General features: G+C 37.5%; 1 protein-coding gene across 1 annotated transcript; it reads right to left on the bottom strand.

Annotated features, from left to right (window-relative positions):
• Positions 1–809: 809 nt before the first annotated feature.
• On the bottom strand, positions 810–13,604 carry gata4 (GATA binding protein 4). Its single transcript, XM_022194994.2, has 6 exons — positions 12,868–13,604; positions 5,522–5,688; positions 5,304–5,429; positions 4,033–4,114; positions 3,254–3,390; positions 810–2,059 (listed from the first exon to the last, which is right to left on the bottom strand). The coding sequence occupies exons 1-6, from the start codon at positions 13,388–13,390 to the stop codon at positions 1,934–1,936; spliced, it is 1,161 nt and encodes a 386-aa protein (XP_022050686.2). The 5' UTR covers positions 13,391–13,604; the 3' UTR covers positions 810–1,933.
• Between the last annotated feature and the right edge of the window lie 503 nt (positions 13,605–14,107).

Here is a 14,107-nt window from a genome sequence, read left to right as displayed (position 1 = left end):
AGATATGCGGAGTTCATCAGGGAGAAGCTGACTGAAGACTTCAATCAATGCACCGTCCAGCTTTTTATCGCGGATGTCCTGAAGTTCACGGAGGAATATCTGCACATCGGGAGGCTGCAATTCTTAGAAGAAGATTCAAAAGTGGACAGAACTTGAGCGAAAAACACCACTCCTACTCCATTTGTACAATTTACATCAAAAGGCTTTGTCTTTATTAGTCTGTGTCTAGCAATATATCACAAATGGTGTATAGTACACAATTATACTGGAGTGGACTTTTTACATATAAGCTTGTTATTTCTGCAGCAGTTTTTCCACACGGACACACTGCACAGTTTATCAAACAACCCCCACATAGTAGATAACAATTAGATGATAATGTGAAATGGGGTTGAGCTCGTTATAATAAATACTAGTTAGATTTTTGTTAAAGGCCGTAAAGTATTCATTGAAACTTCTACTGGATGCATGTCTGTGCTTGTGTCAGCAGAGGGAGCTGTGTCCCAGCGCTGGTAGGTAGTTTAGTCATGTGTTGTTATTAAACGTCAATACCGACGTGTGTTTTTATACTTAAGTCAAAAGGACAAAGGTAAAAGTCAACAACAGGACACCAGAGAGTTGATTCTTATTGCACTGATCGTGTTTGAGGAACTGAAAGACCGAGATGAACTGTGAAATGTCATTAAAGTGTAATAAGTGACTAAGGTTAGGGGTAGGGTTGGGGTTAGGACTTCTGAATTAAAAAGCAACATGCTTTGTGAGAAAGCACGATAAAAAGGAACTGGTGTTAATTTGACATCATGTAGTACTTGATCCCCCACAAGGCGAGGCCACACTAAAGCTTTTTTTTTTTTATGAAAGAAACAAGAAAATTTGTAAAAATGGACACTAAATATTCTCACAAACAGATTAAAAATTGCAGACATATATTCAATGATAACCCAGAACGATCATAGGATGTTCATGAAGCCTCATGGGGAGGTTGGCCGTGCGGGACTCGAACCAGGGCCCTCCAGAGTCCTTTAATTGTAATAAGGGATGAGGGTTAAGGTCGGGGTTGGGGTTAAGGTTAGGGTAGACAGATGCAATAGGCCTTTTTTCCTCACCGCAGACATGTTTTATTACCATTGTAGGACACCAAAAAGTGAGCCACAGTGCATTTCGGTGAGGAACTGTAAAGGAAAACTGTTTCACCTGTTTAAAAAAATGGGTCTAATAGAGTCACAATGCTGCTGATTAATGGTGAATTAAATAGCCACTTCCCCTTTTACAACTGAAAAAAATTCAGTAGCAACACCAACCAAAAACAGTGCACCAGTTTGTGCTCTCCCCATAGAGAAATAGAACTGTTATTTTAAAACTTTTAGCACCAGCTTAATTGCTTTTTGGTGGCATAGTCATAAAGATACCATTAAGGCTAAGTGTGAAAATGTGTAGTTGTTTTTTTTCCATATACACGTGAACTGACCTTTTAAAAATAGACTTGCTGTAACAAATCAGTGGTGCAACCTTTTCACAGAAAGTTGTGTGTTTTTGTGTGTTTTGCATGTCCAGCATTTCTTTGCACCATTAATATGTTCACATAAAAGCAGCTACAGTTTGAGCATTGCTGTCGTTTGTCGTCGTTTGGTGTCGAACAGTTTTTTGACATGTTGTTGCAGAAAAGGTGAAAATGACAAAACAACCCCCCTTTATTTTATGTGTGTGAATCTAATCACCTCTCTGCTTTCAAATGTCCAACACGAACTCGGTTCAGTCTCTGGTTGCTCTGATCTGTGCAGGTTCTCTTCCCATCTGCAGCAGCTTCAATATTTCTGTCCCAGATCTCTGCACTGACGGACCAACAGCAACAGTCTGCTACAGGAACGTCCTCCAGGAGAGTTTAGTCGGTGTATTGTTGATAACGAAGTTGTTTTTAAGATGCTCAGGTCTTCTAAGCCAGGATGAGGTTGTTCCAGGGTTCGGGTTTGGATCCAGAGGAGCCGCTGTGTCCTCCAGGAGACAACTTGAGGGGGATGCCGCCTCCCTGAGCCGCCATGTAGGCTGGTAGGGCTGGAATCTGGAGAGAGAAGATGAGTGGAGGAATTTATCTATTATATATACTAGCGCTCAAAGGTTTGGGGTCACCCAGGCTATTTCCTGTTTTCCATGAAAGCTCTCACTTTTATTCATGTGCTAACATAACTGCACAAGGGTTTTCTAATCATCAATGAGCCTTTCAACAGCATTAGCTAACACAATGTAGCATTAGAACACAGGAGTGATGGTTGCTGGAAATGTTCCTCTGTACCCCTATGGAGATATTCCATTAAAAATCAGCCGTTTCCAGCTAGAATAGTCATTTACCACATAAACAATGTCTAGACTGGATTTATGATTGACTTAATGGTATCTTCATTGATAAAATGGCTTTTCTTTCAAAAATAAGCACATTTCTAAGTGACCTCAAACTTTTAAACAGTACTGTATGAATTTGTTTCTGTTTCCACCTTAATCTACCAATGATCACGAGTAACTTAACTGTTGCCTCTTTTTGGTCTTCAACCTTCTGAACCTAAATCCGGCGGGTTTAAAGGGCACGTTTTCTTTTTTAAAATTGCCAAAATTGATTGATTGATTGATTGATTGAAATGTTTATTTCAAATAAAAAAAATAAAAAAAAATTCAGAAATTAAACTGATTACAAAACATATTCGAAAAGGAGTAGGTTGAAGTTAAACTTATAGAAACCTACCCCACAAACGTCTTTGAAATAGTAGAAGTTGTTGGATTTTCAACTTTCTGCCAGTCCTTGAATGTATCATGTGTGAGAAAATGGATCAAATCTGAGTTTAAAATTGTGATATTTCACCAAAATCACTTCATTCTATGAGTCTAATTTACAAAATCTCCCTAAACAAGCCATTTGTGCGTATCACATTTTGTTAAAAACATTTTAAAAAACTGTCTTTTTAGATAAACTGCAGGCTGTGCATCCACTGAGGAGACACAAAGAGAGACTGAAACTAAAATAAAACACACTGGATCAATGAAATCAGTCTAGCATGGCTCAAAAACATTTACACAAAAAGCATTGTTGTTGTTGCATTGTGAAATATAACTGGTTAAGATAATGCCACATAGTATGGGGCTGAAATCTGGAGAGAGACAATAAAGATCTTTTTTCAGGTTATTAGCTGGGGTTAATCATAAGCGATGAGTGCCTGCCTCATTGATGAAAACATAAATGCTCAGTGAGATTCCTCGGTCTTACCTGTGTGTGGGAGCTGTGGTGTGAGTACAAGCTGTGACTTTCCGGTTCTGTCTTTATCTGCCGAGGCTCCTCTGTGGCGGTGGAGGTTCGGGGAGTGCTGCTGGGTGTAACTGGAGTCCCCTCACTGCCTGGAGTCCCTGCAGCAGTCAGAGGACAAACCAAAATTACAGCATAAATACAGACAATACACACAAGTGAGTGGGTTTTCAAACCAAAAACACACATGACGTACGCTTAGGTGTAGATTTTGGTGGATGCATAGTAATTAGTACTTGTGGCTTTATCCCCAAGAATAAAAACATGAAAGCAGCAAGGGGCTTTTATTTTGAAAAATGGAAATAAGGGATGCATCCACAACCCAAATATGGCGTTCCAGTGCTTCCAATGTTAGACCATTGTTGAAAACACAAAACTTTGAACCCTTTTTCTCAAAAACTACAGAAGGTGGGTTAGACCACTCTGCTTCCAAACGTTTCTTCTATGAGGCTCGATAGTCGTCCTTCACGAAACTATGAAGTTGGGTTGTGGGTTGGACGACTTTGCCACTAAAATCTAGACCATAAAGCATTACAGAAATTATATAAAACTCAGTTGGTATGTTCTGCTTCTAGCCCTTTCATTTAATGTGTCCGCTGTAATCAACAAACAAAACCTACACCCTTTTTTTTTGTTTGTTTCTTTGGTGGAAATCAAAGGAAACACTACAAATCACATCTGGTTTTGAAATACTGATAAATTTGAGCTAAATATCTATGTATTTACACAATGCAACAGCTCACCAGTTTGGGATTTGTTGAGGTTCTTGGGTTTGCGTTTGCGGGTCTGGATCCCTTCTTTCTTCATAGCCAGAGGTCGAGGAACCTGTGGAGCCAGAATTTTATATTGTTTGGTCACGGCTAAAATATGTACACTACCGTTCAAAAGTTTGGGGTCATCCAGGCTACTTCATGTTTTCCATGAAAACTCTCATTTTTATCCATGTGCTAACATGACTGCACAAAGGTTTTCTAATCATCAGTGAGCCTTTCATCACCATTAGCTAACACAATGTAGCATTAGAACACAGGTAGAACAGTCATTTACCACATTACCAATGTCTGGAGTAGATTTATCATTAATTTAATGTTATCTTCATTGAAAAAAAAGCCTGCTTTTCTTTCAAAATTAAGGACATTTCTAAGAGACCCCAAACTTTTCAGTGGTAGTGTATGTATAGCTATTCATCTTATTTTTTTTTTCAAAAAAAAGAGAGAAATTATCCTTTTTATCGCCTTCATGTCACTGATTTCTTCTCATTAATTCAGTTGCTGGCTTCAGAGTTAAACTATCACTGCATATTGATGATCACCAGTATTTGGGCTTAACCCTCCTGTTATGTTAAGGGTCAAATTAACCCATTTTAAAGTTAAAAAATATATATATTTTTAAATAGTTTAAATAGTTAAACTTCCTCTGTTTGGCTTAATAAGTGCAACCAACAATGGCTCATTTCACATTTTTGGCACCCTGAACAGAAGAGTCTTGTTAATTTATCAATATCACTCCATTAAAAGAAAAAAATTCCAGAAAGTAAAATTAAATTTGGAAAAAAAAAATCAATGTCATGTATTTTATATGTAGGTCTTTCTAGCGTACATTAAAAAAAGTTTTAACTTGTATTTGTTTTGAAAAACGAGTGAACTATAATCACTGAGTCATGATGTGTGAGCAGTAAAGAACACCAGCACACTAAATATTATAATCAAACATGTCACAGAAACATCATCTACAGCAGGGTTAAAAGTGCGTTCTCTGTGTTTTTTCACATCGTTGTGTTCATAAGTTTACAGACCTGACAAAACTGTTAGAAAATGTGTTTTTTCATGGACAACTTTTCTTTCATTCAGTGTTAGCGGTCAGACAATAGTTATTTATTGTCACGTAGTTGTATTTGCTCTGATTGCTCACGTGTTCATTAAAGAATGGTGCATAGGCTACTAATTCTGCCAGGGTATATAAACTTACGAGCACATCTATATAGCGAAAACAGTCTCTCTGTTCTTTCCCTCACCCCGTGGAGTTTCATGTAGAGGCCACAGGCGTTGCAGACCGGTTCTCCTTCTGCGTTTCGCCTCCACAGGGTGGTGGTGGTGGTGTGACAGTTGCTGCAGGACAGGCCCACCCTCCTGGAGGCCGACTGAGACGGGAAAGAAGGAGAGGAATCATTAAAATGATCTCTTTATGGGAGCTGCTGAAGGAGGAGAAGAAGTGCACTGAGCAGAGACCCACCAGCCGTCTCTGGGGTTTGATGAGGGGTCTGTTGATGCCGTTCATCTTGTGGTACAGTCCACAGGCGTTGCACAGGTAGTGGCCCGTACCATCTCGCCTCCAGAGGGGGGTCGACATCGCCCCGCAGTTCACACACTCTCGCCCCTCGGCAAATTCATCGAACAGATCTGATAAAGGGAGACAAACGTTAAATATGATCAGTCTGCTGCGACATTTTACTCTGGTAGTTTCAACCCACCTTCTATAGCTGTTGAAAAAAAAAGGGTTAAATGTTTTGTGTTTTCAAGAAAGGTCTAGCATTCCACTGTAACGCTGCATCTGGGTTGTGGGTTAGACCACTTTGTCTCTAAAATCTAGACCATAATGTGTAATCCTGGACAAATTTTCTGCAATTTTGGATCATTTTAGACTATTTTCATGTCATTCTGAACAAATGTTTGTCACTTTAGATCATTTCTGGAAAGTTTTAACTAATTCTGGACCATTTTCAAGTCATTTTGAATAATTTTTTGAAGCATCTTTAACATTTTTTTTTGGGGGGGGGGGTTGGAAGCAGAGTGGTCTAGTCCATTTTGTGTAGTTTTTGAGAAAAATGTGTATTTTCAAAAATGATATAACTTTCCACTATAACGCCATATTTGCTTTGTTCTTTAGACCACTTTGCCACTAAAATGTAGACCATAAAATATTACAGAAATTGAAAACAACAATACAACCCAATTTGACCGATGATTCCATTTGACACTGAAGACTCACATGAGGTCTTTACTACGACTTATTACTCATAGTTCTCAAAGCAATTAAAGACCCAGTGCTGAAGAAAAAAAAGGCCCTCTGCTGATGGAATTGTTGAGTCAATGAGTGACATTATTGCTGTTTTTCAAAATAAAAGTCCTCTATTCTCTGAGGCAAATCCACATGTTCTAATTAGTGTACATCAGCTGAAATCTACCCCTCAGTGTGTCTCATGTGTGTTTATGTATGAAGACCCACTCTCACGTGATTATTGTCTGTATTTGTGCTGTAACTCTGCTTCTAACCGCCTCATTTTAACGTCACGGATCACACAGTCTTAAAAGGTAAATCAGTCTGTCCAGTGACTTTTGCTGGAACTATTCTGTGATTCTAGACATTCTTCAGAAATTAACTTCCATCTGGGTTCAGGCCACAAGAATTCCATCCAAACCATTTAACCCTTAGCTGCATAAGTTAGGTCGTTTTCTTGTTGGAATGAAAAGTTTTTATCGCTTCATTCTCCAGGTTTTCAGTTAAAAAAAACTGTGATGTCATTCCATGTAATTTTTTATGTTACCGTTTATACTTCTGAAGAAATTGTAACATTTGTATGACTACCCCAAGATCTTTATGACTGATAATAATCATACAAGAGGTGATGGAGGGATGGAGAGCAGCAAGAGCTGGAGGAAAAGAGCGGAAAAATGTCAACAGAATGGATGTGGACGTTCTTCTATTGCTGCTCTGTGTGATATCCAATTATATTTCAGTTATGAAAATGTTCAAAATGTGTTATACAGTGAAAAATAAACACATCTCAAATATGAAATCATTCTTATGTGGACTAAAATAGAATAGAAACCAGAAAACAAATTATTATTCCTCAGCAAAATTACAATAATGGCATAAAAACACAATGATTGTTATTCTGGTCATTTTTGATCCACTTCGAGAAGAGTTTAAGTTCCAGTCACTAATGCATCTAAAGCAGGGGTGTCAAACATGAGGCCCATGGGCCAAAACTGGCCCTCCACAGGGTCCAATCCCATGGGACGACTTTGAACCGCAGATATTAAATTTGTAAAACTCTAAATTTAAAATAATTTCTAGACCTTAACAAGTTGTTTTGATCATAAAATAAAATACTAGATTGCTGATTGTTCTGTTGTCATTTTGTGTCTCATTTTTGTAAAATTTTGCCTTGTTTTTGTTATTTTTTGTTTCACTTTTGTCATTTTGATCATAAAGTAAAATATCGTTCAGTTCCAGATACCTGAGACTAAATGTTTTGTGTCTTTGTAGACATTCTGTGACCTATAAGCTGTAATGTGTGAATGATAAACTGAGGCATAGTATTGTTAAAATTAAGCTTACTTTCTAGAGAAATTTCAGGTTGTTCATGATGTTTTGCAAAAAGATAATTCATAAAATGTGAACATTTTCAGAATGTACTTTTTGCACCAATACAAAGGAAAAATGTGGAGTTGTGGTTATTTATAGGTTGTTATGCTGTGATTTTACTGCTCACTTGAGATGAAATTGAGCTGAATGTGGTCCTGAACTAAAACAACACCCCTGCTCTAAGGATTAATAAAGCTTCCTGATGAAGCAGTGCAGCTGAACACCAGCAGGAGGCGCAAATCCTGCAGCCTTCAGGGCCACACAGCAGCAACAACAGCCCGGATTCCCTCCTTATCTGTCAGATAAACGCCTGCTGGAAATAGAGCTCCATCATATTCTACCACCTTCTCCCTCAGAAAGCCTGACATCTGATAAATCCTCACCCTCTGATCTGAGAGCGTCTCACAAGAAGCACTTAGCCGCTCTGGATGGGAGGCATCAATCAGCCGGACCTCCAACCGAAATCTGTGCGTTTGAGCAGGAAACAGCAGCAAAAAGTCACATTTAAACCCCCGTCCATGGTGCGTTTCTGATCGCTCTCCTCTTCTAAATGTGTTCCTAACAGGCCTCCTCAAGGCTGGGAGTGGAGCAGAGATGGCAGAGAGCTGCAGCCTTGAATGTAGCCAACACAAGGAGAAAACAGAACCAGCCTGAATGGACGCCTGTTTTTCTGTCCACCGTAGAAATGTCAGAGTGTGTCTTTATCAGGCTGCAGTTAAAAGAAAAACACTTGAGGAGGCCAAAGGTGAGGAGGGAAATAAAAAGCTCATCTGGATGTGACATGAGAACTACTGTGTGTGAGGAAAGAATAAGCTCTAATAGACGCAGTCGACTTTGTAAAGAGTAACAAATTAAAGATTAAAAGAAGACATTAGCTACAAATATTACATTTAAAGTAATTTCTTGACCATGCTGCGTTGTTTTGATCATAAAGTAAAATACTGGATGGCTCCTTGTTCTTTTGTCATTTTGCATCTCATTTTTCTAATATTTTGTCTTGTTTTTGTTGTTTTTTTGTCTCACATTTTTGTTGTTTTTTGACTTTGTTTGTCTCAAGTTTTTGTTGTTTTTGTCTTTTTTTGTCTCACATTTTTGTTGTTTGTCACATACTTTGTCAATTTGTGTTTCCTTTTCATCTAGCATGTATTTTTGTCTTATTTTTTGTCGTTTTGTTTCTTTTTTGTCATTTTTTGTCTCGTTTGTCCTTTTTTTTTAATGCTTTGTAACCTTTTAACAAATTTTCTGTCTCTATTTTGTTGTGTTATTTGTCTAATTATGTGTCATTTTGTTTCTCGCTTTTGTTGTTTTGTGTCTCATTTTTGGAATATTTTGTTGGTTATGGTTGTTTTTTGTCTGACTTTTGTCTCATATTTTTGTCATGCATTTTCTTTTTGTCTCATTTGTGTCGTTTGTCTATTTTTTGTCTCTTTGTAACTTTTCTCTACTACTTTTTTGTCTCTTTTTGTTTCATTTTGTTTCATTTTTTGTCATTTTGTTTCTCGCTTTTGTTGTTTTATTTCTCATTTTTGTAACATTTTGTCTTGTTTTTGTTCTTGTCCGACTTTTGTAGCTCGTCTCATTTTGTATCTCGCTTTTGTCGTTTTCTTTCTCATTTTGAAAATATTTCTGAAATATTTACATTTATCCAGGAGAATTATGGGGTTATCGCGGATGGATCTGTTCCATTTTAATCATAATAAAACACAAATAAATGCACATTTAACACATTTTGATCCATTTTAAGCTGAAAATGTTTTTTTCTTTCTCTGACAAATGAAATAAAATGGGACTATAAAGTTAAATCAATCATTTTTTTAATATTCAGAGGCATTTCTGCACATTTTTCCTTCAGTTTTGTCACTAAAACTCTGTATTATGATGACCTCACATGATGACCAACAACTGAATGAGTTTTATTTGCTCTTTCTCTGTTTTTCTCCACAGATAAAGAGGTTTCCCTTCTTACCTGCAGGACGTTAATCTTTCACCAGGAGGCTGACTCAATCAGACACTCAGATTTGATGTAATTTGTAAAACAATCATGAGTTTATTTTGTGAGGATCTGAAGAGGTCGCAGTGGATCAATGCTGTTATCTGCTGGATGGAAACTCAAATAATCAGCTCACAGGTCACTCAGGGTTATTAACCTGCTGACAATACAAGCAGCTGATGTTTAAAAGAATAACCAGGATGTAGAGCAGGGGTGTCAAGCATGCGGACCGTGGGCCAAAAGCGGCCCTCCAGAGGCTCCAATCCGGCCTCAGGACGACTTTATGACGTCTAAAAATTACAGAGAAGACATTAACTGCAAACTATAAATTTGTAAAACTATAAAATGTAAAGAATTTCTCAACCATGGCAGGCTGTTTTAATCATAAAATAAAATACGTGCTATATGACTCATTGTTGCTTTGTGTCTCATTTTTCTGATACTTTGTTTTCTTTATACTGTTTTGTTTTTTTGTCATCGTTTGTGTCATTTGTCTAATTTTTTGCCTTGTTTTTTGACAGTTGTTTGTCACTGTGGTGTGTTTTGTCATTTACTGCCAATTTTCGACTCTTTTTTGTTTTGTAACATTTTTTGTCATTTTGTTTCTTGTTCTGTGTCTCATTTTCTCATTTTGTGTCCCAATTTTATTATAGTTTGTCCTTTTTTTCTTGTTTTTTGACTTTTTTGTCTCGCTTGTATTGTTTGTCTTTTTTTTGGTTTTGTTAAATATTAGTCATTTTTTGTGTCATTTGTGTAATGTTTTGTCTTGTTTTTGTCCATTTTTCGTTTCTTTGTAACTTTTTAAAATAATTTTCTGTCTCATTTTTCTTTCGTCTCATTTTGTTTCTCAGGTTTTTTGTGACTCATTTTTGTAATATTTTGTCTTGTCTTGGTTGTTTTTGTCATTTTCTGTCTCCTTTGTGTAATTTTTTGTCTTGTTTTTGTCACTTTGTCCATGTTTTTGTCACTTTGTAATGTTTTTAATCAAATATTTGGTCTGTTTGTTGTTTTTGTTTGATGTCATTTGTCTCTTTTTTTGTCATTTTGTCTCATTTTTGTAAGATTTTGTCTTGTTTTCATTGCTTTATGTCTTTTTTTGTGTGACTTTCATCTCATTTTTTGTCATTGTATTTCTTGTTTTTATCTTATTTGTGTTTTTGTCTTATTTTTGTCATTTTGTGTTTTGTTTTATCCGTTGTTTTGTGTATCATTTTTGTTGTTTTGTGGTTTTTGTTGCCTCATTTGAGTTTTTGTCCATTTTTTGTCACTTTGTTACTTTCTAATAATTTTTTTTGTTGTTTTGTTTCATGTCGTTTGTGTAATTTTTTGTTGTTTGTGCCTCATTTTTGGAATATTTTGTCTTGTTTTTGTCCTTTCTTGTCTAACTGTTGTCGTTTTGAACACAAAGTGAAATACTATATTCAGAATGTTTTGTAAAAAGACAATTCCTTCAGTGTGAACATTTCAGAATGTATTTTTTGGCACTTAAACAAATAAAATACTGAAGTTATTTATAGCTAATCATGCTCTGATTTTACTGAATCTGGAACCTGAACTAAGAGGAGTTTAACACTCCTGATTTAGATCATATTAAATTATAGAAAACACATGAAGGAGCTCTGAAAATGGAAGAAATGCAGCTCAAAGAAGCAGCGATCAGACTACACCAGGTGCAGCTTCAGCATTGTGAAATCTCTGCCGTCCATATGGTCCAGAGTACAGCCTGCAGCCACACAGGCCAAATTCACATCCAGATCAGGGACCAAAGCTCCAGCTTCAGCCTGGATGAAGCTGACAACACTGCTTTTATGTTTTTAGATCAGAACTGATCCCCTCATTGAAGGAAAAACACTCCTCAGTTAAACACACGCGGATCAGATTCCCTTCTGTTCAAATTAAACGTGATCCAGAGTCAACTCATAAACCGCAATCCCCATAAACTGCCTTATCATTTCTGTTAAATATTAATTTCTATCGCACCAATAATAGTTCCTGGATTCATAATGAACAGGAAACACCTTAATTATATGCTGAGATGCAAAACGTGAGCACAGGGTTTACAGATTTATGCCCCAAAAAGAGGCAACGTCACCATTTAAAGAGGCAAAATGACCACAAAAGGCAGGAAATCACCACAGAAAAGATGCAAAAATCACCATAAAAAGATGCATCACCACCGGCTGATTATGTTCTATTTTCTTAAGCTTGCATTTAACAGAATATATCCAGCCTGAGCAGAAAATTAGAACACATGAAGATTAAGTAGCTACAAAATGAAGGAAATTCTGCATCCATTATCCGTTAAATTAAAGATACACACTTTAAAAAAAACATACAAATCTACTACATTTTAAATTGAATTTGAGGCTCTGTTTTGCTGAAAATAGTCAAAATCAGATTTCATAAATGCAACAAACTCAAGTTCTGTTTTTAGCTCCATGTTAATTATGTTTTTTTTTTTTTTTTAGTGAAAATTGAATTTATTTCTGTCATTTATCTGCTTTTTCAGCATGTCACATTTTTCTCAGAAACATGCCTAAAGTCCCAAAATGTTTGATGGATTCATTTATCTTATAGCTGAGAAAATAAAAATCACAGACTAAATCCTGATGTTTTATATTATGAGGATGATTTATTTAGAATTTTTTAAAGTCATGTTTCAGATTAAAGAGCCAACCTAAATGTTCTGTTTGCTTTAAATGTGCTGAGTCATAATTAAAACATAAAGGAACACAGACACAGTGCTGATCCTCATTATTTAATTCAGGTTTTCAGATTTAAGATTTGTCCTGCAGCAGTCAAAACTGTAATATTTATTAATTCATAATATTAACACCTATAATATATATGAATTATAATTTTAGCTCATTCATCTGTGCGTTTTTCTTCTTTTGGTGACTGAATCTGATCAGTTCTCTCATTTCTGTGGAGATAAACTGAATTCCAAACCTTCAAAACACCTTATATTGAATTTAAAAATATCTATTTTCATTATGCATAAAATATTTAAATGATAAAACAGGATTTGAAAGACTGGTGTGTTTTTAGTTCACTTTTTCTGGTGTATTTAAAGCTACAAACAGGCACCATTTTACATAAAACCTGTTTTTCCAAAATATTTGCTGCGTTCAGTGAAACTCGCTGAAAATAGGCTGTAGTTGTGTTGGCGGTGCAGGATAAAATAAGGCATATTAACGGGAAAAAAACAATCTTCTTTTACCTATGTTTGGGTGCCTCGTCGTGCCAGGAGGAGCTCCGGTTTGGAGGCCGTGCAGCACCGGGTTATCGAAGGGGGACGCCGACCACGTTCCCCCCACGTTGGGGCTGACGTAGGCCGTGTAGGGGCTGTGGTAGGAGCCGCCGAGGCCCCGGGCGCCGTAGTGCTCCCTCCCGTTGGCGGAGATGTTGAGCGAGCTGCTGTAGGACACCGCCGTCTCCCGGGCCGCGGCCACACCGGACGACAGCGGCGTGCTGGCGGAGAAGGTGAAGCGCGGGGACACCGGGGAGTGGTTGTAGGAGGACACCGGGTCCGCGCCCGGCTGCGCCCAGGCGGAGTGGCTCGACGCCGGGCTGCTCTGCTGCGACGAGCCGGGCGTCTGGAGGTACGGCAGCGGCGGGATCATGGGGGTGACGACCCGGGTGGTGGGCACGTAGACCGGGGAGGTGCCCGCCGAGGGGTTGTGGAGGAATCCGGGCTCGTAAGGAGGGGGTCCGTGGTTGGTGGTCATTATGCCCTGATACATATCCTCTGCCTGGAGCTGCACATCCGCGGTGACAGGACGGAGAAAAAGACGGCGTGGGTGAAATTACGCACAGAGTTGGTGCATATTAGCGCAAAAAACACGCGTTTGTTCTTCCAGTCCAACGTGTTTAAGTGAAGCAGAGAAACAGAAACACGGAGAAAATCAAAAATAAACTCGTGAGAGGAGAAACAGGAGAGAGGAGGAGGAGTGAGAGACTATTCGTTGTGATCAAGATCCAGCTGTTATCATCTCCCTCGCTCTCCGCCTCTCTCTCTCTTCACGTGAAAATAATTAAAGATTTAACAAAAGAAATGGACAAACAATTATCTTATCCACTACGAAGCTAAACAGAGGCTTTTCAAACACAAAAACTCCATATTTTCTCACTTTTAATGTCTTAGTTTGGTGGTTGTTTAATTAATTTATTAGCTTTTCAGGATTTCTTTCTGATCCAAATCTAACTTTTTATTTTCGATTGTGAATTCAACGAATGTATAAAAAGGTTTTCTACTAAATAAATGTGTATTTAAAGATTTCATAAAGCATTTGTTGGCTGTAAAAGCAACGTTTACTTCTGGAACATTTAAATCCAAAAGGGCCTTACGTTTCTTTTTCTGCGTAATATTCAAAATTCTACATTTTCGGCCTTTAATCGTAAATCAAGAGTTCTACATTCTATAGGCCTAAACTGTTTGTTTTACTATAATTGAACTACTT

This window comes from Acanthochromis polyacanthus, chromosome 16, assembly GCF_021347895.1.
Source record: "Acanthochromis polyacanthus isolate Apoly-LR-REF ecotype Palm Island chromosome 16, KAUST_Apoly_ChrSc, whole genome shotgun sequence".
Lineage (NCBI taxonomy): Eukaryota > Metazoa > Chordata > Actinopteri > Pomacentridae > Acanthochromis > Acanthochromis polyacanthus.
Note: the sequence above shows the minus strand (reverse complement) of the source record. Positions and strands in the feature narration are given on the sequence as shown.

Coding starts and splice junctions, on each gene's coding strand:
- gata4 (XM_022194994.2), bottom strand. CDS start 13,390: ATGTATCAGGGCATAATGACCACCAACCACGGACCCCCTCCTTACGAG. Junction 5,689..12,867: donor GACGAGGCACCCAAACATAG/GTAAAAGAAGAT, acceptor TCCCTTTATCAG/ATCTGTTCGATGAATTTGCC. Junction 5,430..5,521: donor TCAAACCCCAGAGACGGCTG/GTGGGTCTCTGC, acceptor TTCCCGTCTCAG/TCGGCCTCCAGGAGGGTGGG.